This window comes from Rhea americana, unplaced genomic scaffold (genome assembly GCF_003343005.1).
Source record: "Rhea americana isolate MKP2758 unplaced genomic scaffold, rheAme1 scaffold_190, whole genome shotgun sequence".
Lineage (NCBI taxonomy): Eukaryota > Metazoa > Chordata > Aves > Rheiformes > Rheidae > Rhea > Rhea americana.
The window spans coordinates 1,664,266-1,687,760 of record NW_028186039.1 but is presented as its reverse complement, the minus strand read 5'-3'; the positions used below and the strand labels follow the sequence as shown (position 1 = coordinate 1,687,760).

At 42.2% G+C, this 23,495-nt stretch overlaps 2 protein-coding genes across 2 annotated transcripts in view; one reads left to right on the top strand and one right to left on the bottom strand.

The window, feature by feature from the left end:
- MMP24 (matrix metallopeptidase 24) overlaps positions 1 to 10,476 on the top strand; it is a 55,964-nt gene extending 45,488 nt beyond the window's left edge. The window contains exons 6-9 of the mRNA XM_085302673.1: positions 4,501 to 4,715; positions 5,963 to 6,101; positions 7,891 to 8,157; positions 9,127 to 10,476. Coding sequence (XP_085158799.1) covers positions 4,501 to 4,715; positions 5,963 to 6,101; positions 7,891 to 8,157; positions 9,127 to 9,464 — 959 coding nt within the window. The 3' untranslated portion in view covers positions 9,465 to 10,476. The remainder of the gene's footprint in view (positions 1 to 4,500; positions 4,716 to 5,962; positions 6,102 to 7,890; positions 8,158 to 9,126) is intronic.
- Positions 10,477 to 18,250: 7,774 nt separating this feature from the next.
- EIF6 (eukaryotic translation initiation factor 6) lies at positions 18,251 to 23,372 on the bottom strand. Its single transcript, XM_085302675.1, has 6 exons — positions 23,206 to 23,372; positions 23,040 to 23,125; positions 22,021 to 22,196; positions 20,574 to 20,750; positions 19,703 to 19,884; positions 18,251 to 18,462 (listed from the first exon to the last, which is right to left on the bottom strand). The coding sequence occupies exons 1-6, from the start codon at positions 23,310 to 23,312 to the stop codon at positions 18,453 to 18,455; spliced, it is 738 nt and encodes a 245-aa protein (XP_085158801.1). The 5' UTR covers positions 23,313 to 23,372; the 3' UTR covers positions 18,251 to 18,452.
- Between the last annotated feature and the right edge of the window lie 123 nt (positions 23,373 to 23,495).

Genomic DNA, 23,495 nt, shown 5'->3' with positions numbered 1-23,495 from the left:
TCTAACCACTAGGCCAGTACATAAGAGATAACTGTCACCAGCTTTTCCAGAAGGAAACTTGAGCTAGTCACATGGCCCTACCCAGAATGATTTAGCAAATGACACAGGTTTTGCTGACAGTGAAACTGGCTTAATAGCTTCCCACTTGTACCGCCTCAGAGCACTTTCACATGCTGGCAAGCCTAAGTTGCCCACCACGTGTTCGCTGTGAACTGAGTTTAAGAAATTGAGGATTTTTAACCTTGATCATTTCAGTAATGGTTTTGGTACAACTAATGCAGCACACCACAGAATCACAGAGTTGTTCAGGTTAGAAGGAATCTCTGGCGATCATCTAGTCCAACCCTCTTCTCAAGCAGGGTCATCTAGAGCACATATTGCACAGAATTATGTCCAGGCAGGTTTTAAATATCTCCAGAGGAGGAGACTCCACAGTCTCTCTGGGCAACCACATCAATGTCATACAGACAGGCATGGGGAGCAGGAAGGGAAAGGGCTTAACTGGGTTTCAGTACTAAAGAATTCTTATGTCAAAATTATACTCTTAAACCCCTAAAAGGAGAAAGACAAATATTCAGTGTTTATTTTTGTACTGATGAAGTGTTAGGAGTGTGTGAAATGACAGTAAGAAACTGTTCCTTACTGCCTTTCATGGTACTTGTCACAAGTATATACACTGATCCATGATATCCCATTCCTGAATAGCCTGATTTTCCAGTTTCTTGTACTTCTATAGTTTTAACCAGTTTAATTCCTGTTCTTTTTTTGTTACAGTTTCAATCCTTTCCCTTACAATTCAGCTGTTCTAACAATTTGGAGATACTTATCTAAAATTAGACTGGATTTTGTTTTAAATATCTCTGTAAACTGGAATTACATGCCCTATAAGCAACCTTATCTTTAATTCAGTGAATTTTTAATAACTCATGTTACATTAGATTCTTGTATATGATCATAATTCTGTATTCCCTATGCTGCGTCTTGGTATCAGATAATTTTTCTTTGTGACCCTTTGGACACATTTATCATTATTATGTTTAGATATTCCTCTCTCACCCCTTTTTCCTTTAAAAGAGATAAAAGGTTTTAATTTCATACAGTCTTCTGTCTCTGTAAAATTATGTTCTTGCCTTCCTCTGATCTAAAGGTGTGAAGTTTTTGGCTTGTTATTTCTGATAAGTCAGAATTGCTGCTGATATGAATATCTCTGTCCATTTGCTGGGTGTGAGAAGCAGAACAGTGCAGACTGGGCAATTGCTCCCTTTCTCACTATGTGTCTTACCTCCCAGCAGTATGAATATGCATTATGCATAGCGACTTCTTGGGTCTCTACCAGACAGTTCTCTCCTACAGCATGTGCTCCTCTTTGCATTGCAGATTGCTGCACAGGTCACCTTGTCTAAAGGCAGCGGGGCTTCTTGGTGCCCTCCTTATGACCGGTTTGTAAATTTGCTTCTAGCTACCTCTTGCAACACATTGCTTGAGCCCAGGCATGCACTTTGTGCTGGAACTGGTGACAATCTTGTACAAACTACCAAATATCTGTTTTATGAAAATAATCCACCACATCAATTAAGCTGACCATCAAAGAGACTTCCTGATCTCTTTATGCCAGAAGAAACATCCTTGATTTGGTCAGTGCACAGTAGTGTTAGCTTCTTGCGGGGGGGGCGGGTGAGGAAGAGTAACTACAGCTTTGTCATGTGCTTCTGCAGTATCATTCAAAAATCTCATTTAGAAAAAAAGAGCCTTGTGTTAGTGTGTTGGCAACAAATCCTGTCCTATAGGACATATGTCAGAGACACTTCAGTATCAGAGTGCACAACCTTATTTACAAAACACAGCAACTTGAARCCTATAGATGGCAGGATCACACTGCTGTTTGAAGAGATGGCTGCTGGGTGCGATGTCACTGATGACTGTTTTCTCGCTTAGGTCCCAGCCAAGAGCTGCCTTTCCTTAATGCAAGAGTTCCCTATATCATCTTCATCAAGCGTTTAAATTACTGGTTTTCAAAATTAACTTGTTCAGCTAGCCATTACAGGCTTCCAGCTTTCTGTCCCTTTTAACTTGCCAAAGTAGGATCTGAACAGCATGCTCCCACTTCCCCATTTTCCATCTGCATAAACCAGGCTTTCTGTATGTGTGTACATATATGTGTATATATATATATATATATATATATGTGATCTAGCTGGGACCTCTTTCCCTATTCCCATTCCATCCTCTAAAGCGTATCCCTCTCCCGATATCAACTCAGTCATGCCTCAGCTAGCTTTCCAGCCTGAACCAGAAGTGCCCATCCTTCAACTAGCAGCCAGTGTGCAGCTTATWGGAGAAGAGGGCAGTACACAGCCCRTGCGCTTCACGCAGTCTGTACTAGCAAAACAATATCCACAGCTGTTACCAGGAATAATAGTAGCACATCTGTAGATACAACAGCATTTAGAGATGGTGTTAAGCAGAGTGCTGAGGACTTAACATCCACACTGCGTGCATTTTGGGAGTGGGGGTTACTTTGGACTATCTTCACGCTTGTCCTACAATGCCTGTTTGCAGCTATAGTAGATTAGATGTGCTCTGGAAGTGCATCTTCTAGTATAGCTTCAACCAAAAGGAGTGTAAATGACTGAGAGATTCTCTTCAAAGGGACATTCCTGATCTGAACTGAAACACTAATGTAGATGCACCCTCATTGATCAGCTAACAGAGGGCTCTAGCCCCATTGCTCCTGTGAGGGGCAGTGTCTGGAGAGCTGTGTTGCATAAGGTTTTTGGAAATTCACGGATACGCAGTGTCACACTTTGGGAATTTTATTTTAAAGAACTTTTTGACCTGCTAAGATACTGGGCGCTGCATGGCTGAGATGAAAGAGGATGAAAAATATACGAAGTCAGTGCAATATTTTTATGTATTTAATGTAGACAAATTAGCTGACAGCTTTCCAAGAGTAATTGTCAAAAGAGAATCCTCATCTAAAGGGTTTCTGTGAGCAATATTCAAAGAAGTCTTTTATCAAAGTTATGGAATAAAAGCAAATGAAAATTGTTGCTAATAAAAACCTTCTGCGCAGACCATCCATGAAACCTGCAGAAAATATTCTTAATGTTACAATCCTAATAAGAATTAAATGAGATGATATTCTGTGATGACTTCTTTGTCACTATCTGTGATGATTTTCACTGACCTCAACCACTTCTAAAACTTGTTAAGTTCTCATTCATTATAGGAACCCTTGGAAAATGTAATATTTATGAGCTAAGATGACATGGGCACCTAACCATCCTTTTAGGCACCGTAGCTCAGAATGTTTATCTGCGAAACTCCTAATGCCATAGGTGTCTACATTCCATGGTTATCTAAAGTCTTACTAGTAAATTCCTTCTCTATGTATGGTCAGATAATCATCCACAACAGGATAACTCCCCTTTAGCTGCCTTGGAGCATGATCCTAGCCCAGTGCAAGTGTAAAATAACATCAGCTAGTTTAAAGTACATCAGTAGTGCTGTTGAAAGCCTTAAACAGTGAGACCGCTAGCAAACATGAAAGTCAGTCCCTATTCTGCCCATAGGTGGAGGTTTTCCTGCAATCTCTTCATATAGCATCTTAAAAAGCCTGTTCAGAAAGAGATGGAAACCATAATCCATGTAAATAAACAATCAAATACCAGTTAGTTACATCAAATATAAAACTTTCCAAAATCTTTGTCCTCTAGTAGCCTTCAACTTGTTGTCATGCTAACTTGTGACCTTCTGAGAGAAGCAACAGGAAATCTTACCGTGATTTTCTTTATATTCGGTTTGTTCCAGATTTTATCACTTATTATTACCAAAACGGCAAACTCCTATGGCTGAGTCAGTTTAAAAGTAGACTTCTGCTCCCAGTATCAGTCATATATATTTTTATAGCTCTTTAGATTTCTGCAGCCTTGTCACATCTCAGAGCTAAGCTGGGTCAGGGTCAAAAGGGAATTGCTTTGCAATTTCAGGGAATTGCAGTATTGTCAAGTAAGTGGTTCTTCAGCCTGCTGTGCTTGGGCCGGTGCCATCATTTGAATGAGTGCAAAGTCCTGCGTCACTTTAGAGTTCCCTTATTATTCCAAGAGTACAGTTTAGTGATAGAGCTGTAATAAAGTAACTGYTTCCTGATTCCTAAATTCTCCATACAGTTGCCCTTATATTGCAGTGTTGGGAATATAATTAGTGTGTCTCCTTCTTTCCTTTATCTCCAGCCTCCTTGGAAAGACCTACAAAAACCTAACTGGCTCCTCTTCTGTTTTTATCACTCATCTATTTTGGAACATCTTTCACATGTGGATGCATCTCATTCTGCTTCCCATTTCTAGGGAATGGATTCTTATGTCTAAATAGTGCATAAGGAATATATAAATTATTCACATGGCTATTTATCCAGCCTGTAGTCTTTTAAAACCTAAGGGAGAAGCACAGAAAATCCAAAAAGTTGTCTACCTGGCTAAAAAAATTTCTTTTCACTTCTAGGTCCACCTGTTGAGCCACTGGAGCCAACCAGGCCTTTACCGACTCTTCCTGTTCGCAGAATTCATTCTACTTCGGAAAGAAAACATGAGAGACAACCAAGACCTCCTAGTCCTCCTCTGGGTGATAGACCGTCTCCTCCAGGCACAAAACCAAACATCTGTGATGGCAACTTCAACACCGTGGCTCTCTTTAGAGGAGAAATGTTTGTTTTCAAGGTACTAAGAATTCTGATTTAACCATGAGGCTTTCCACTGGGAAAGAAAAACAAAAGTATAAGGTAGTTCAGTAAGATTTGAAATGTCCCTAAAAATAACTCTGTTCCCTTGAAGCTAGCAAATGAGTAATGTTAGCAGGAAATGTAAACAGATTGGATTTGTAATATTTATAAACAGTGGACCACACTGCCCAATGGGATTCACAAACTAAACAAAATGCCCAAGCAGCCTGTGCACAAAAAGTGAAGCAGCTGAATTAGCAGAATTCAGATGCCATCAAGATGAGAAAGGGGTCTCCTATAAAGCCAGAAAGCAGTGCCAGTAACAGAATGGGGGTTAAGCTTCATTCGTTCAAGAGATGGCATACACCAAAGCCTGGCCTTCAGAGAGCACGCTCATTTACTGAGGATTCATAGCACTCAACCTTCTTAAAGCTCTCAGGGAGTTTGAGTCAACCTTGCTCATAAACTACAGCTAAAGAAGAAAGAAAGGTTGTTTGCTCAATACCCTACACATCAGAGTACCTTGACTCTAGAAGACCATGGCCCCACCCCCAACATACCTGTTCCTTGCATTCTGTCCAGTGGGTATGAATGTGGACAGGGAAATGTTAAAGGTCACTACATGGACAAGCCCTGCCAGTTGCAGAAAATGCCTGAACTGGAAATAGTTGAAGTCTGGAATAGTATTTGAGAAGTATCACATGTTCTTGCCCTGTTCTTACTCTTCYCTGAGCATCCGCTATGGCTTTTTAACTAACAATCTTGTATAGTATCTAAATGGACATTTAATAACTGCTTTTGTGTCTTTGGAGATTTAGTGCTTTACTCATTCCACAGGTAATGGTAAAGGTTGTCCTGGGATTTGATAGTTGAGTATCAGTTGCACTGGGCCAAGCATAACGCTGGAGTAGCAAGACGTGCGAAGAGGTCACTCACAAATAAGTTCATAAAGCTTTCCCCTGCTCCTCTTTCCTGTCCTTTCCTACTTTTCTTTCTACCCTTTTTCACAGCACTAGCAGTGAACTTCTCACCCTTTTTGGGAAAGCGGTCTGCCAGCTGCACCATGAAGCGTTTCCTCACTAGAGACAGTGCTGGGCTGGACTGGAGCTGAACCAGGACTTCATGGTTATGGGACTTAGGCAGGAATTAATAATACTTGATGATGAAACCCCCCCCCACCCCAGTCTCATCTGACTGCAAAATAAAAACACTCAAACAGTCTAAAGACCATTCTGTTTTTCTCAGGATCGCTGGTTCTGGCGTCTGCGCAACAACCGTGTGCAGGAGGGCTATCCCATGCAAATTGAGCAGTTCTGGAAAGGCCTCCCCGCAAAGATTGATGCAGCCTATGAGAGGTCTGATGGAAAATTTGTTTTCTTCAAAGGTACTGTATTTTTCACTACAAACCTACCACCCCTGTCTCAGATCACACTCTTCTTTCATGGCACAGATTGTGAAAGCAGGTTAGCTGCATTCCTCTCCTTTTCCAAGGGGGCACTTGAAGCAGCCAGAGATTCCTGAACCACTAATCAACTTACCAACTTTGATTTTCTAATCGAAGACAGAGCAAATAAGTGTCATCACCAGCATTTCCTTGCACAGAAGAGCCACCCTTGCCCCTTGCATGTGCTTCCTACACCAGTACCCTCGTCACCAGCAGGCTGAGCTGCAGGTTCCTGCAGACCTGCGCAGGTCACTGGGGCTGCACAGCCTTCAGCARCTTTACAGTAAGCTCTTATACCATCATGTTCAGGGGCTGAGCTACCCTCCCAGAACACAGACTGCTACAATATGGGTCTTACAAGTCCATTGCATACTTCAGGTTGAAAAGTTCAACCCTAGGACTCCCTACAGCCTTAGAAATATCCATCCACATGCAGAAGTGCATGGTGGCTGCTGGCCATCCCAGGTGAGTCACATATAGGCTACTTTCTTTGCCCTGGGGGCACTAGGAAAGATGGTTGCTGCTATGGCAACACCCTAGCAAAATCTGTAATAAACAAGATGAGCTGCATAAGAATGCATTAAATAGGGCATATGTTAAAAATAAGCCTAGCCTTTTCTCCCATATTCTCATTGCTTTTTGATTAGTGTTTGGTGGTCTTGGTAATAACTGATCTATATGCAAATGTTCTCCTTTGCTTTTCTCTTTCCAGTATGACAGCCAGTCCTTAAAATACTGCTTAGTGGGGCCTGGCCTTGCCAGGAGAATCTCTGTATACAAAGTTGGCTTCCATTTGAGACCACAAAATAATTTCTATTTCCCAGGGGCTGCCAATGTCCTGCCTGTCTCACAGAACATGTTCAGGCAGATTGTTAGACCTCTTAAGAGGTAAGACTCTCCCAGATCACATTTCTGAGCCAGGATGAAAAGTTTGTACCCTAGTCAGAAGAGCTGGGGGAGATATTGGGAAGAGTGTAGTCATCATCCTTGAGGCAGGGCCTTCTGGTCTAAGGAGGGAATACTTCTGTTAAGTTACATGTCACATATATTATCTTGATGCAACACTAGCTTCCGTGCTAATGATCTGCTCACATGGCTTTTCTGAGGAGATGGAAAATTTTGTTGGTGGTGCTTTTCCTAAAGAGACAAAATGTCCATCCTCATGCTGAGGCCAATGTTAGCTCCTTGCACTGTGATGGTTTCTGAACATGATCCTGTCATTTGAGCGCAAATTGTAAGCAAGGAAGAGTGGCTGTAAAGCATCACCATGCCCCTGAACCTATTCTTATGAAATAATGTGTGCAGTACTGGTCCCATATCTCAATAAAATACTAAGATTAAAGAAGGTTCAGAGAAAGGCAGCAAGAATGCTCGGAAATGTGGAATAACCTTCTACAAGGAACAATTAAATAGCYTAGAACTCCTTAGCCTAAATAAGAAATGACTGAGAGAGCCAATGGCTAAGTGTTTAAGGTCATGTCTAGCCTAGAGAAGGTGAATGGAAACAACTGTTAAAAGTCTCTGCCAAAACAAGAACAAAGAACCATCAAATGAAACCAAGAGGTATGATGATTAACATAAATAGGAAGCAGCAGCTTTTTTGTATAACCCCTAGTTAAGCTGTGGAAGTCCTCCTCATAGTATGGTTCATTATGGCTATTTTATGTTTTTATCATTTCATCTATTAATAAGGCAAATTCATCTGTTTTTGTTTCCCCTTCATCTCTAGGAGATAAATACTGGGTTTTTAAAGAAGTGACAGCAGAGCCAGGATACCCTCACAGTCTTGTGGAGTTGAGTAGCTGTCTTCCCCGGGAAGGCATTGACACAGCTTTGCGCTGGGAGCCTGTAGGTAAAACCTACTTCTTCAAAGGAGACAGGTACTGGAGATACAATGAAGACAAGCGAGCAACAGACCCAGGATACCCAAAGCCCATCACTGTGTGGAGAGGAATCCCTCAGGCTCCACAGGGAGCTTTTATCAGCAAAGAAGGCTGTATGTATCTGCAATCACTGCAATTATTAGATTGGTAATGGTTTGCCTAGTTTGAGAGTTCAGTTGTTGGAGTTGGGTTGTTGCACTGAGATAGAAATCGAATCTTAGAAAACCCAAGGTCACCCTGACACCTGTGACCACAGGCAGTCTGTGATTCTTCCTGACCATCATCCCAACTCACAAACCTTCTCAGCTGCCCAACAACATTGCTGTAATTCCAGCTCTTTGAGGCAGTGATGTGAGACAGGGGCTGTCAGGCTGAGTCTTCCAGTACCTCTGGAAGACTGCAGCGAGAGCCAGCTAAGCAGGAGGTCAGAAGCAGGTAACCCAATGCTCCCTCTCTTTTCTTTTCAAATCACTTGAGACTGATTAAAAAAGTTTTTGAGTCCTTTGGGGAGATGAGGGGTGATTCAGGCAATATGCAGCATAAACCATCAGCCTTTTATTAAGAGCAGGACAAGACTGTTTTAATCTTAATGAAAGTCAAACCATCCAGATGCTGGGGCCAAAAGGAGTGATCTTATTCAACATCTGCTCCCTCAGGTTGGGTGGAAGGAACCATACACACACAAGTGTTCACCCAAGCTCTATTATGCCTAGGCAGACACTGTTGTTTTGTCACTATGTGGCTCTGCAAAGAGAAGTACATCTTTGCAGATGCTTTAGTAGAAAATAAATTATGGCAGCACACTTGCTTTAAAATTGGAGGGAGAAAGAGTGTTTTTATTATCCTCAGCTTAAATCATGATCATCAAATTGTCTTGGCCAAGGGGGAACAATATAGATCAAATGGGGCACTGTTGGCAACATAGCTCTCAGAAGCCAGGGCTAGGGCTTCTCCTTTAAGTCCTAGCTCCAAAACTGACTTAGCATAGCTCTGTTTGTGGGGTGCCTTTGCTGAACATATCTTCCTTGCCTAAATAGCCACCATCTATACCATGGTGAGAAACCTTCTGTTTTGTCTTCTAGTTTATACCTACTTTTACAAAGGGAAGGAGTATTGGAAGTTTGATAACCAGAGGCTGAGTGTGGAGCCAGGCTACCCCAGGTCAATCCTCAAAGACTGGATGGGCTGTAACCAGAAGGACGTTGAACGAAACAAAGACAGACACCTCCCCCACGACGATGTGGATATTATGGTGACAATAAATGATGTGCCTAGCACTGTAAATGCAATTGCAGTTGTGATCCCTTGCATTTTGTCTCTGTGTATCCTTGTCCTGGTGTACACGATCTTCCAGTTTAAAAACAAAGAGGTGCAGCAAAACGTTGTGTATTACAAAAGACCTGTCCAGGAATGGGTATGACACAGCCAGCTGCACATTTCAACTTATTGCTCCGATGAGGACTACAGACAAAAAAAAATGCATTCAAAAGCCTACCAAACAGAACTACTTCGATGACCTACAAATTTTGGACATCCTGGGACAGAAAGAAGCTGAAATACTGGATAAAATACAGGCAGCCTTGCAGTGTGGAGTCTTTTGCCTTCTTACTGCCTCAGTTGTGTGTCAGTCTAGGTGTGCCATTCTCCACAGGCTCACTCTGCAAATGTCAGAGACTTCAAGACAGATTTTCTTCAAACTTTTTCAACTGACCTGGGAAACTTCCCTCAGTGCCCTGCACCAGTGCTCCCTGTTAAACCCAGCATTCTCCAGTGTAGCTAAACCACCCCTCAAGACTCATTTTTTTAATAGCTGTCTCATAAATGGAATAAGATCATGAAATCTATGAACAGGAACACTTCAGTATCATAAGCAGAAGGCATTCTGATGCTGAACCATTCTAAAAGATCTTCTTAGTTTATTACAAAATCCAGGGAATTACCTGGATGCGATTTTCCAATACCTGCTGGTCAGAGGTTTTGTACATTCATAATTAATCAACGTTGTCACTCAGCACAGTGCAAGAGGAACCATTAAGCACTCCAAGAGGTAACCAAGTATAGAGCAGAAGCTCAAGAAGCACCAAACCAGACAACATAACATTACCTGGTAACATCAAATCCTAGATTGGGACAATCTGAAGACAAAGTAATTGGGTCTAAAGAAACCAGTCATAGGAATGCATGTTTTTGTTTTGGGAGCCATTCATGAAAGGGATATTTAAATATCACATGATGCTGTTTTAAGCTCCCATCAGCCAGAAACAATGAACTGATGGTTGTGAATATAATGAAAAATATATATAGGAGTACACTGCACTCTGCCCCTGTTAAGATGCTGGGAAAAGATGAATTATTGTTATGTGGCATGTGTAACTAGATTGTGGAATTTGTTTGTTGGGTTTAAGGAGAATGGAAATGTTTGTTTGGAGTGAGATCGTCATTTTATTTTGCTGAAATTATCAAGATACAGTAAGAATTAGGCCTGTTTGTAAAACTGAATCCARTCTCTGTAGATGCTACAAATATTGTATGACTTGGAAATCTGGGGGTTTTGTTCACCTCTTCGTATGCAAATATTTGGCAAAGGTCAAGGGAATCATGACATACAGTAGAAGAGTTCATCACTAGCCACATTTGACAAAAGCACAAGATTTAGATAAAGGCTAGATAACTATCTGAACTTTCAGTTAGTAACTTAGCACAAGTCTCTTCTTACAGCACTGGCTTCTGCTCATCTCTCTCTTACAGTTGTGAATTGCTCAGGCTATTGTGTCCTAACCACAAATTTAGTCCATTYTATTGTTGATGCTGATATTCCTACCATAAATAAGAGTGGAAGAAGAATCTCTAGTAATGCAGTGCAATGGTAAAGTCGAGCCCTGTGTCGAAGTGCCATTCTTATAGCACACAAAGTGCTTTGCACACTGACGATGGCCCTTTACCAAGGGGGCCAGATTCAGTGCAATGGGAGCACAAAGCACTGACTGTCCCGTTACTGTACAAAAAGTACAGTTCCATAAAAAGTCAGCTATAAAAAAAAATCAAAGGATCTTTATTTTCTTGACAAACAATTAATGCTATAAATATACATTATTACAATGATGAGGAATGAAGAACCAGAAAGATTTTTAGCATTCTGAATTTATATCTAGCACTCAAATATTACTATCATGAAAGCTGACAAGACAAATAGATACTTTTAGTGAGGCCCAGTAGGACTACATAATGTGTAGTCTCAAACTGCATTTTGTCCCTTCATTTTCAGAGCCAAGCAGTTTATTCTGTTTAAACATAACTGAGAAATAAGCAGATGTGAAACTTTGAATTTTGGTGAAAAAAAAAAATGATAGCGTCTCATGATGGGTGAAGGAGTGCAAAGGACCAAATAAAATTAGAGCTGTTAATTAGACCACCCTCCCCCACATGCTACTCCATACATTGCTGTATGTACTATATATGTGGTAGAATGCACACTAGCAATGCCACAGCCACATGGTACGTTGAACTCATCTGTATGTTGCCATCTCTTTGAGCAACTTCCAACAGCCATCATTAAAAACAAACAAAAAAACAACTAAAACCAAAATATACAATCTGGAGAAATGTCTTTTCTTTTCTTTTTTTTTCTTCTTGTGCCCAAAGAGAGACTTTTGTTTGCTTCAAAACCTTATACAAACCTGAGTAACAAGCTCAGGCTTTTGACACTGTCTCCCATAACATCCTCGYAGGCAAGCTCAGCCAGTGCAGGCTTGATGAGTGGACAGTGAGGTGGGTTGAGAACTAGCTGAATGGCAGAGTTCAGAGGGTTGTGCTCTGTGGTGCGAAGTCTAATTGGAGGTCTGTAGTGAGCAGTGTGCCCCAGGGGTCAATATTGGGTCCAGTCTTATTCAATGTCTTTGTCAGTGACCTGGATGAAGGGGACAGAGTGCCTCCTCAGCAAGTTTGCTGATGCTACCAAACTGAGAGGAGTGGCTGATGCACCTGAGGGCTGTACTGCCATTCAGAGGGACCTCAACAGGCTGGAGAGATGGGCAGAGGGGAACCTCATGGAGTCCAAAAAGGGGAGTGTAGAGACCTGCACATAGGGAGGAATAATCCCATGCATCAGGACAGGCTGAGACTGACCTGCTGGAGAGCAGCTCTGTGGAGAAGGAGCTGAGAGTCCTGGTAGAGAGCAAGTTGACCATGAGCCAGGAATGTGTCCTTGTGGCCAAGAAGGCCAGCGGTATCCTGGGCTACATTGGGAAGAGCATTGCCAGCAGGTCAAGGGAGATAACCTATCCCCTCTACTCAGCCCTAGTGAGGCCATATTTGGAGTACTGGGTCCAGTTCTGGGCTCCCCAATACGAGAGACATGGAGCTACTGGAGCAAGTCCAGCAGAGGGCTACTAAGATCATGAAGGGATTGGAGCATCTCTCACATGAGGAAAGGCTGAGAGAGCCGGGAGTCTGCAGCCTGGAGGAGTAAAGATTGTGGGGGGATCTTGTCAATGTATAGTAGTATCTAAAGGGACAGTGTAAAGAGGATGGGGACAGACTTTTCTCAGTGGTGCCCAGTGACAGGAAGAGAAGCAATGGGCACAAACTGAAACACAGGAAGTTCTATCTGAACATAAGAAAAGCTTCCTTCCTATGAGGGTGGCTGAGCACCGGAACAGGTTGCCCAGAGAGGTTGTAGAGTCTCCCTCTTCAGAAATATTCAAAAGCCATCTGGACACTATCCGGGCAACATGCTCTAGGTGACCTTGCTTGGGCAGGGAGGTTGGACTAGATATCTCCAGAAGTCCCTTCCAACCTCAACCGTTCTGTGATTCTGTACAGGCAATGGGATAACTGAGTCCTTAGCAAGTTCAGCGGTTTCCTCAGCCAGCTACATATTGCCTTGTGGAAGCAGGCATGTCGTTGCCTCCTGGAATGTACTTTCAATATTCAGTTGCCTTTTCTGTTGCTTCAGAGAACTGGAGAAATAGTTTGGTGGCTTTTGTTTTACAGCTACCTCTTAGCTGGTTCCTGCTGCCCACGGCACAAGTTCAAATCAACTCTACAGTTACCTATGCAGTAGAGCACACTTGCACGTTGGGGCCAACACACCCCAAAGCATCAAGATTCACTGCACACACACAACACATCAGAGTAAGACAATCCCTCTAGGGCACTACAGTTATTCATGTATTTACATGGTTTTATTTCTGCTGAGAGCACAAAAGGATGCCCATGGGAGGCTGCTGGAGGCAATGCCAAATCAGATTTTAATACTTGAGCATTTTTTTGTAAAAGAAATAGAGATATCTGCTCTGGTGATATCCAGAACAAAGTTTAACTGAGGTATCTTAAAAATAACCATCTCTCCTCCCCTCATCCTTCTCTTATATAGCCTGTTACTGTAAAAGTTTGGATGCTGAGTGAGACTTCATACACTTCTCTAATCACTCAGGAAATCTTGCCCCCAAAGTACAGAGATTTAGGAGACCCTATATGCCTAGCAACAGCCTTAAGTATTTTGACTTCCTGAAAAGCCAGTTGCAAAAGAGGTTCATCAAGACACACAAGGGAAGATTTTAAGGGTACCAGGCTCTGTAAGAGAAGCATGAAATGACATATACATATTGTAAAGGAGGTGTTTGGCTTCAAGAAAAAATTAGACAAGGATAAAATCAAGTTACTCAGGCCAAAAAACTGCCTGTAGATGAGTATAGAGAGAGAACACACATGGGTGTTTAATTTGCTGAGAAACTCAGTCCTCTGTGGTTACTAGTCAAAAAAAACAGCAAAAACCAGTAGGGAACACCAGCCAGCCACCCCAATACCAGTGCTCAAGCCAAACACGAGAATTTGTGGTGGTGGAGATGCAGGTGCATGCCCTTACTGTACCTGAGGCAATGACTACTATGAGCAGCCAGCTTGCTTAGGGCAGGTACCACCTATCTAAGGACTGAGGGAGCCCAGGAGGGACAAGGCGATTATCACCTCCTGAAAGAACCGGTGGAAGAAGGCAGGTAGGTGAACAGTTGATCCATTAACCCTGCGTACAATCCAGGTCCCTATGTAATCCACTGGCACAGTCCTGGGGTGACTTCAATCAAGACACTCAGTATTCAGGGGATAGTTCCTTCTATTCCCATGTCTGAGCTCATTGCTGGCATCCTGTCTTACGCCACACAAGCACAGCACCAGACTCAGTGGAATCAATTCAATCTGCCTCCCATCAGCTTGGTGAAGGCATCTTCACGGACAGGTGGTCGTGTTCCTTGTCTTTATATCCTGTGCAAAAACACAGTACCGTAACATATTGCCACCCCAGGAGAGTGAGGAACATCAGTGTTATTCAACCCTAGTCACATAAGCAAGAGGTTCTTCTATGGAGTTAAAAGCGTGTTCTTGGCATGATACACATAGCCCTGCGGTGTCTGGCATTTCTACAGCAAGAGGGAAGTCCTGGCACACATTTACCTTGAGCGCAGCAGTTGCAGCCCTTCTGGCTCCTCTAGGGAGCAGCTCACTATATCATAATTTGCACTCAACATTCTACATTTTTTCAGTTTTTGGCTATTGTGAATAATTTCAATGAAGCAGGCCCATTTTCCCACATAAATTATAAATATGCTGGAACATACTAATCACCACAGTCAGCACAGAGGTGGTCCTCCACTGTAGCAGGGATCATTTGCTTCTGCCTTACAAATCAGTGATTAATCCTCAGTGGGACCTCCCATCTCACTCCATGGGGACTCACTTTTTTGAGAAGTTTCTGCTCAAGAATACTGAGAAAAGCTTTTGGAAATTAAACTAYATTAACGCAGCCAAAGCTACATGCCCTACAACTTCTTCACAGAACCTTGAGTTGCAAAACATTCATTTCTTCCTCAAAACACTAAGACAATTCTTCTCCATGCTATTGCATGGAGGCCTAATTCCAACCCTTGCATGTACTTTAAAGCTTATTTGTCCAGCACAGCAGGAATCCATTGCCTGTAGTTCCTCGGTAATTCTTGCAATCCTTCCCAGCACATGAAGCCTCACGTTGCCTTGTGCTGCTCAATACTACAGGTGGGTTAACTGTGGTGTGTAAGCTATTGCTTTATAGTTCAGCATTTCCATTTTTACAACCTTTTAGTTTATGGCACTAATACCTGCTCGACRACTTAAGACTTCATCTTACTGACCATTCCAAAACACCTTATATTTGCACTTCCACCAGAGAATGCCACTTTTGAGACAAAGCGTATGAAGGGTCAAGTATTGCACATTGCTTTAGCACCTTAACCTGTGTAATGCCAGCTGCCTGCCACTTGCAATTCTCTATTGCCTTTCACTTGCAGCTGCGTAGCCTTAGTTGTCATGGCAGTATTTTCCCCCGRCATTATCTTCATGGCCTTGCCCTGACACTGGTTGTAGGCAGGTTCTCATTGGGAAGCAACTGTCAATAGCATGACAATCACCTCTGCTTTCCTCTAGATTCTTTTGGAGATTTTAGTTTAGAGAAAACCCAAAATTTAATGAGTAACAGAGAAAAACTACCCCGTATACACACAAAAGCTTGGAAACTAGTGGGCAATGCTTGCATCTAATCTACACACAGTAATCACGATGCAGATGCATCATGAATTTACAGATAAAGAAGAAAGCCCAAACAGCATCATTATCTAGTTATCCCAAAGATTAGTTTGCTTTTTTGGCTGCTACTGAGTACTAAACTAATGTTTTCATTCAAATATCTACCTCAAGCTGAAGAATTTGTTCCAGGTGTCCTCAGAGCTTATCACTGTGGGTTTGAAATTTGGATTCTTACCAAAACACGTTTCACTTGATGTTTAGCTACATTGAATTGCATTTACCTATCAACTCATCGGTCTGTCCTCATCCTTACTAGATGGAGTAAGTCAGTATGAGCAAGCTTCACCTTGCTATTTCAGTGCCTTTCGTAGGCTGGCACAGTAACACTGAACGTCATGGCTCCCAGCTGAGTTACTTATGAAATTCCACTGAAAAACCTAACATTTTACTCCTACTTTTGCCCCATCTGTAACCATGTAAAAGGGCTTCCCTCTAATTTCATAGCATCACCCAGGATCATCAAAAGCCTTTGGTAGAAAATCTGTCAAACACCTTTTGGAAATTCAGGTAGATCACAGCAGACCTCTTTCTCCACATGCCTGTGCACTCCTTCAAATAACTCTGTGGGTCTTGTGGGCCAAGACTTCCCATTAAAAAGCCTGGTTTCTACTTTCCCGTAACATCACGCATCCATGTTTCTACTAATTCCATTCTTTATTATAATCTCTATTAATTTTCATTGTACATAGGTCCACTTTACTAGTTCTGAATTCCCATATGCATTTTGTTTACAACTGATATCACATCTGTCATCTTCCAATCTTCAAGTATCAATGTAATCTTTACAAGACACCACAGTCAGCAATATCTTCCTTTGCTTTCTTTCTCCAACCCTTTTTGGCATCTCACAATCTCCAACATTGTGCTAGTATCTTTTCTGTTTAAGCACTGAATTGGATTTCAGAGACTGGATTTTTTGTTGTTGTTGTTGTTGACCATTAAGCAATTTTTAACACGTAATACATACCAAGCTCACCATTACAAACTAGCATTCCTGCCTATCGGTTGGAATGAAAAAAAAAAATGCAGTTACAGGAATTGCAGAGGAAGGCCTCAGCTTTATTCTTTTCGCAGCTGTGATGAATACATGCCAGCACTTGTAGCAATGGGGAGACTCTTCCATTTTACGCCCAGTGACACAGTCTGTGAGCAAAGAAAAGCAGCTTCTGGCTCTCAATACTAAGATTTACTGAAAGGAGGAGACCTGGAGTTAGGAACAAGAAAGGTTGTCCAGTCTATCAAGGGGGCCATATCCCCCGTCCCAACCTCCCCAAATATTAGCCAAATAGTAGCAATGAGAGCTATGGGCTGCTTACAGGCTTCCCCAATGGCAGATGGAAGCGACTTGTCTGAAAACAGCAGACCCAGGCTCCACTGCCATTCCAGACAGACCAGTACTGCAGGGCTGCTATGATTCAGAGAAGATCCTATTGCAGTCCTTATTTAAAGAACATCCTTTAATCACATAAAAACTTGTAAACCCTTCCCTAAACATCGAAAGAGCAAAACCAAAATGAAATTTTAATATTCTACAAAGTCTGAAGGACCAGGACCGAAAAAGAACACATCCACATTGTATTCAAGACAGTACTCTTCCTCCTCCAAGAAACCCAACTGAGAGTAGAGCAGCTGTGTGGAATCAAGAGAGATGCTCCTACATTCCCCTACTGTGAGAAGCAGAGACATTCCTCTGCCTTCAACACACTTTTAACAGGCAAGCAGAAATGAGAGATTAAGAAACAGCCAGGTTTAAAAGTAAAGGACTATCATATATCTGAATGTAGTATCTAAGGCTCTTTTTTTTATCATCACCACTCCCTGATAAGAGCAGACGCTCTGGATTAGCCAGCTCCCAAATCTGAAATGTGTGACAGAACGGAGGAACCAGTTAGAACTGGATTACTTAACTTTTGTCTATATAACTCAAGAGTAGTGCATTTCAATTTTTTTTTTTTTTTTTTTTTTGAAAAATTCAAAAAGATTACTACAAAAGTTCCCTTCAACAGTAGAGAAAGCTTAGGCCTACTGACAGTAGCATGCTTTTCTAGGCTCCCTCTTGCAGATGCCTCAGAAGCAGCACACTGGTCACCAGGCATGTGCAGGTAACAGATCAAAACCCACACTGCTATAGAGGCAGTCCACACTTGGTTGCTGTTTTAAGTCCCTGGATTAACTTCTTTGAGAAACTCCATTTGAGCTGATCACTTCTCCCTTTAGAAGTACTCTTTCCCTGCCCCATGGAAAGAGCCACAAGTCAGGGCAAGAGAGCAGCTGATACCTTCTGAATGTTTTTGCGGCAGGCAAACTTAGGACACTTTTGGTATAAAAACAGCAAAGGGCTCTTAAGTCTACCCTGAGCAGAAACTATTCTTTAGCAGAAGTGTGGAAAGAGAAGGCAGTGCTGCATGTGTGCTGAAACAGACTGCTGTGCAAAAGAACACTGATTCATTATTTAAGACAAAATAATCTCTAGTGATCAATACCCCAAAGAGTAAGAGTAAATATTGTGGGCTATTTTGAGGGTCTAGTTCAGCATTACAGAGAGAAAGAGCTCTATTGTTATTAAAGAACAGGAGAGTATCAGCAAAGAGATACAGAGCATTCCTTATTTATAACTTGTACAGGTCATTTGTCAGTTTTGTAATACTTAGTTTACAAAACACCATAAAAAGCTCAGTTTGCAGCCTTTTYCTTGCGCTAGGTGTGCAGCAGAAGATCTGGAAATTTGTACTCCACAGTGCAGCCCGACATTTCATTCCTTAGATGCTGCCTGGAAGGTAGGAACCAACACTTCTCATGTCAAGCTAAAAAGACAAAACAGAAATAAGACTTAGCTCACGGAGTGCCAGAGAGTGCAGAATCCATTTCAAAGTATAGCCAGTTCTCAACCTCTAGTTGCAAAGGACCAGTGGTAATTTCCCTTCCTAGAATAAAAGAGTCTGAAAAGAGAGCACCAGAGCCCATGGCTGCTAACAGCCAGACCTAAGAACCAGACTTTCAAGTTGACTAAGGTGAAAAGTACACTCTCTTGCGTCTGAGAAGTTACTAAAAACTCAGAGCAAGTTTAGTAATGGCTCTATATTATGTTCACAGTCATCAAGCTTTTTATACAGGTCCTGTGAAAGGGCAAAGAAACCTTTCAAAGGGTTCTTTTTTCAAAGAATTCCTTATTMTTTCTCTATGCAATAAACTATTCCCATTAATTTTTATGAGAAATGAGAACTCAGTCACTAAGTTGTAGAGGCCTAAGTAGCTCAAGAACATATCTCTAGCATGAAAGCAATGACCCTAGGAGTTACAATCAGTTAAAAGACCAAATAAAGTTTGAAGAATATATTCAAAGGTATATAAAGGTGCCTTATACAGTTTTTTCCATACCTCACGGAATAGACAGTATCCCATATCACTACTAATCCTCATAGAAAACAAAGAAACCTGACTCCCATTAAAAAGGAACTTAGACAAAGCCTTGGACAAAAAGGCTTTTTAAAAATTTCAACTAACCAAGCAACTAAAAAGAAACCCAGCAAAAATGTTCACAGGCAGTAGAAAAGCTCCAAAGTCTTCCTGGCTCCAGATATGGTTCTAGCAAGCATTTGAAGTAAAAGCATTACATGTTAGAACAATCAAAATCCAAGATGTCAAGCAAAGTTACAAGCACTTTTAACTTTTAGAACAAGATTTCTTTTTCCAAAGGAAATAAAAACCATACTTGACATAGCTAAGCATATACATAGAAAACAAAGGGAAAACAAATCTTGACGTGGATACCGTTTCCCACAAAAAAGCACTATGTAACTGTAATTGTAACAAGACTTTTCCACTAAGCAGGCTTGTAAAGATTATGCACCAAAAGAGGTTGGAGAAAAAAAACGTTTTGTAACAACGTAATTCTTGTCAATCACTCAACAAAATGAAAGAGTAAGGAAGGGAAAAAAATAAGAGAGATAAAGAGTCTTTGAAAACAACTAGTTTTACAGTTACACTGTAGTASAATCCTGCCTGTTTTGATTTTTCTCATACATGGAGTTGGATCCTCCTTACCTGTCAATCAAGGAATCTCTCATGTTGGTAGCAATGGTACTTGGCTGAGCTTCATTCAGTCTGAATATACTCTCAATAACGGAGAGTTCAGTACTGGTTGTATCCAATCCACAAAAGGCACACCAGTCATTTACAACCATTCCTGCTGCAATGACCTCACTGCCCCGATTCACTGTTCCTGCCTGGCGAAAACAAACCATCAAGAGTTACCATGGTACACTGACAGAATGCACTTTGTTATGCTTTCTCATTACAAGTCCTCAGTGAAGGGCATTAAGTCATACTCCTGAAGAGATTAAAGCTTCTGCTATCAATAAAGTTATAAAGATTTTAGATAAAAATTTGGAGATTATCAAAAAGCCTTTAATATCTGGAAAAAAAAATGTGTGAAATTCAGCAAAAATAAAACCTCATGAATGAGAAGCATAAATGTATAGCTAGCCCGCAATTCACAAATCCAACTCATAATTAACTAGGTTGTTGCTGTTCAATTTAGCAGGGAAAGTATTTTATGAGTGAAGTTTTTAAAAAGCTGCCTTTGGCCAAACCACAGACAACTTCATATTCTGCATGAATGAATCAGCACTACTTGCACAATCCCAACAGAGCAATGTTTCAGGAACAAACTGGACATGCTGTGTAGCTTATTCAAATTCAGAAAGAACAGGGAAAACGTCTTAGAGGAAACACCCCCTTCAAGTCTTCTCCTCATTTCCCACTTGGAACAGCTGCAGAGAAACTGCGGAGAAAATAGTATCAAGTAGCCTATGAGGAAAACAACAGCAGCAGCAGCAAAATCACAAAGACATAGAAACATTAAAACTGAAAACTGGGATGGAAGGCAGTGGAAAAAGAAAACACAAACTCTTACCACGAGTGGGACCTGAAGCAATGAAGAGAGTTCATCCTGATCATCAATTGACGTTTTGGGATGCACAAGTCCTCCTTGGTTACTAAAAACACAGTAACTTCCTACCAGCACCTGATCTGCTACCGTTTGTCTGAAAACCTCAACTTTTAGTACATCAGCCAAGATCTCTTCTGTCTCCTACAAAGAGGAAGCAAGAATAAAGTCCTCAGCAAAACAGTATTGTAGAATTAGAAGTCAAGATACTCTTGCACAAAACAATCAGCTTTGAAAACCTGCTCACGCTTGCACAATCCACTGGAATTCAATTGTCATATAAATGCTTAGTCGTCTTCATCAATCCTCACACTTCAGGTATATTTAGCTGGAAAACTAAGTACAGGTCTGCCTTTCCCAAGGAACGCTCTTTTTCCCCCACTCGTTTCTGGATAATGCTGGCAATACATGAATCATTTCAATAGCTGACCCCTGGGCATGCCCTGTGAAACAGTCTTTTTCTGTCCCAGATCCAGGATGCAACTCAATAGTCTCTTTCTGTGCAAGTCTAAGAACCTCCTTCTCCTCCAGATAAAGCTCTACAGGTTTTCACTGTAATTTATTTTTATTTCTTCCTTTCTGGTCATCTTACCTACTTTTTAAATACTATTTAAAACATATATTGCAAAGACCATTGCCTTTTTTCCCTCATTCCTTACATCAATTCCCTTATCTCTGTCACCTTTACTACAAGTTGAAAGCAAATAGTCTAATAGTCTATTACTTTCTGTAGTCATACAGCATACACCTCTATAATACTAGCAAACTAGAGTACTGCTCTAATTGCTCTAATAATACTGAGATACCTGCTCTCAAATACAAAGCAGCAGCAATATTCTCTGCAGTACTTATGTTCCAAATTGTCTTGGAAGAACCCTCCAGTTTTCCTCCATTCAACTGTTTGTAAACCACCACTTCCCTGTCCTCCTTCAACACTCTGTTGGAAATTTCAAATGAATCAGCAGATCCTTTAACTACTGCTGACCAAGCCCTTTTTTGTGTTCTTTAACTGATTATTTCACACAAGCACACTCCTTTTATTTGCTCAATTTCACACACCCAAAGCAAATCACACCTGACAAYACACTGCCACATCCCATCCCTTCCCTTCTACAAACACTGTGTATTACGGCAAGCTGAAAAAGAGGGAATAGACTACACTCAGTGAAGGRTCCACATCTACAAGTAAAAAACTAACTATAAAAAAAGGACACAGATCAACTGGATCTGAGTCATAAATCCAAAATCCAAGCTTGCGATTTCTCTTCTGAGAAGAAAGGAAACATGAGGCAGCACAGCCCTCCTACATGATGAGCACTCTGCTGTTAGCATAATTCCTACAAATTTAGGCTATAGCCTCCAAATCATTTTGAATGCATTTGCTATGAATTTAAAAGTGTTAAGAGCCATTTACTCTGTCAAGATCTGGATGAACAAGAGCTACGTAGTCATTGCAAGTAGTGACATTGCCCAGAGCTGAGAGCCGCTCTTCTACTCGCTGAATTCGTACAGAATCTGGAAGACTATTGCGGATATGTTGAAGCTCTTGGTCTGTAGTACTGCTTGGGACTAACAGTCCATGCCTGTTCCCTGGAAGAACAACAATAACAAAAAGGAATAAAAGAAGTTCTGCATTAGATAAAATAATTTAATAATCACAGGTTTCCACTAGGCTTACTACTTTCCTGAAGTTCACATAATGCTCTGGATTTGTCCTTGCTCTATCCATTCCTCCCAGGACCAGAATTCAGCCCAAGGAAAATAATGCTACCACTTAAAAATAAAAAAACACCACAAYTGAAAAACTAGGATGAAATACAGACTTACCTCAAAGTAGAAATCAGTAAGCAGCAAGCAGCACTACTTTTAATCACTTCTCTTATTCAATAGAACTAGAAGAAGCATAGGGTTCTCACCGAATCACGTTGAGAAAAATCTTCCCTTACAGATGCTGACTATCTGGCAGATTCTGCTTTGTTTGTGTTACTTCAGTATAGCAAAGCAATAAGGTAGGATGAACCAAAAATATTTTTTTCACAGTAACAAAACGCTAGCCAGAGAGAGGTGAAAAACTTTTCTTTGACTTCACCCTGCACACTGCCAGCACTGGCAGTGAACCATTAACCTCTAGAAAACAGAACAAGCTTTCCCAGTTTGCCGGAAAACAGACTTACAGCTGTCATCAGCCCATCTCCACATACTGAAAGGCAAACTTTCTTTAGGAAGAATATTTGGGTTTTGCAGTTTCACTCCTTTTCCTTACACGCTTCAGAGCCTTAGAAGAAACGTTCCCCTAGAGGAGCAGGCGCTGCCTGCCGCACTCACTGCCAGGATTTTAGCGGGGGTTTAGGGTTTTCACTGGAGCAGAGCGAGCCACGCAGCGCCGGTCGCGGCCTCTCTCGCACCGGCGGGCGGCCCGGCCGCGGCACCTACCCACACACATGCGGCCGATGATGCGGCAGCCGGCGATGGAGGCGTGCACCACCGGGATGGTCCCGAAGAGCTCCCCCTCGAAGACGCTGCAAGGAGAAGACGCCATTACGGGGCGGCCGCTGCGCGGGGGGGAGGCCGCGGGCGCCGCTCGGGCCGCGCCGCTCACCTGTAGAAGTTCTCGGAGCCGCCGATGGCCACGAGGCAGTAGGCGTTGGTGAGCTTGGCGAAGCAGCCCAGCTCGTTGTTGTTCTCGAAGCTGGCGCGCACGGCCATGGTGGCGCCCGGGTCGCCTCCGTCCCCAGCACGCGGCGCCGCCGCTTCCGCTTCCGCCCCTGTGGCGTCACTTCCGCTTCCACCGGAAGCCGCGGGACGGAGCGGTCCCCGCCGCCGCGTGCGACCGCAGCGGGGCCGCAGGCGGCCCCGGCCCAGCGGCGGTTTGCGTGGGGCCGCGGCGCG

What these genes read in the sequence shown, in the direction of transcription:
- EIF6 (XM_085302675.1), bottom strand. Translation starts at nt 23,312, where the DNA reads ATGGCCGTGCGCGCCAGCTTCGAGAACAACAACGAGCTGGGCTGCTTC. An exon ending in CATCGGCCGCATGTGTGTGG is followed by an intron (nt 22,197 to 23,039) that starts GTAGGTGCCGCG and finishes TTGTTCTTCCAG; the next exon opens with GGAACAGGCATGGACTGTTA. An exon ending in TGCTTCAGGTCCCACTCGTG is followed by an intron (nt 19,885 to 20,573) that starts GTAAGAGTTTGT and finishes TGTTTTCGCCAG; the next exon opens with GCAGGAACAGTGAATCGGGG.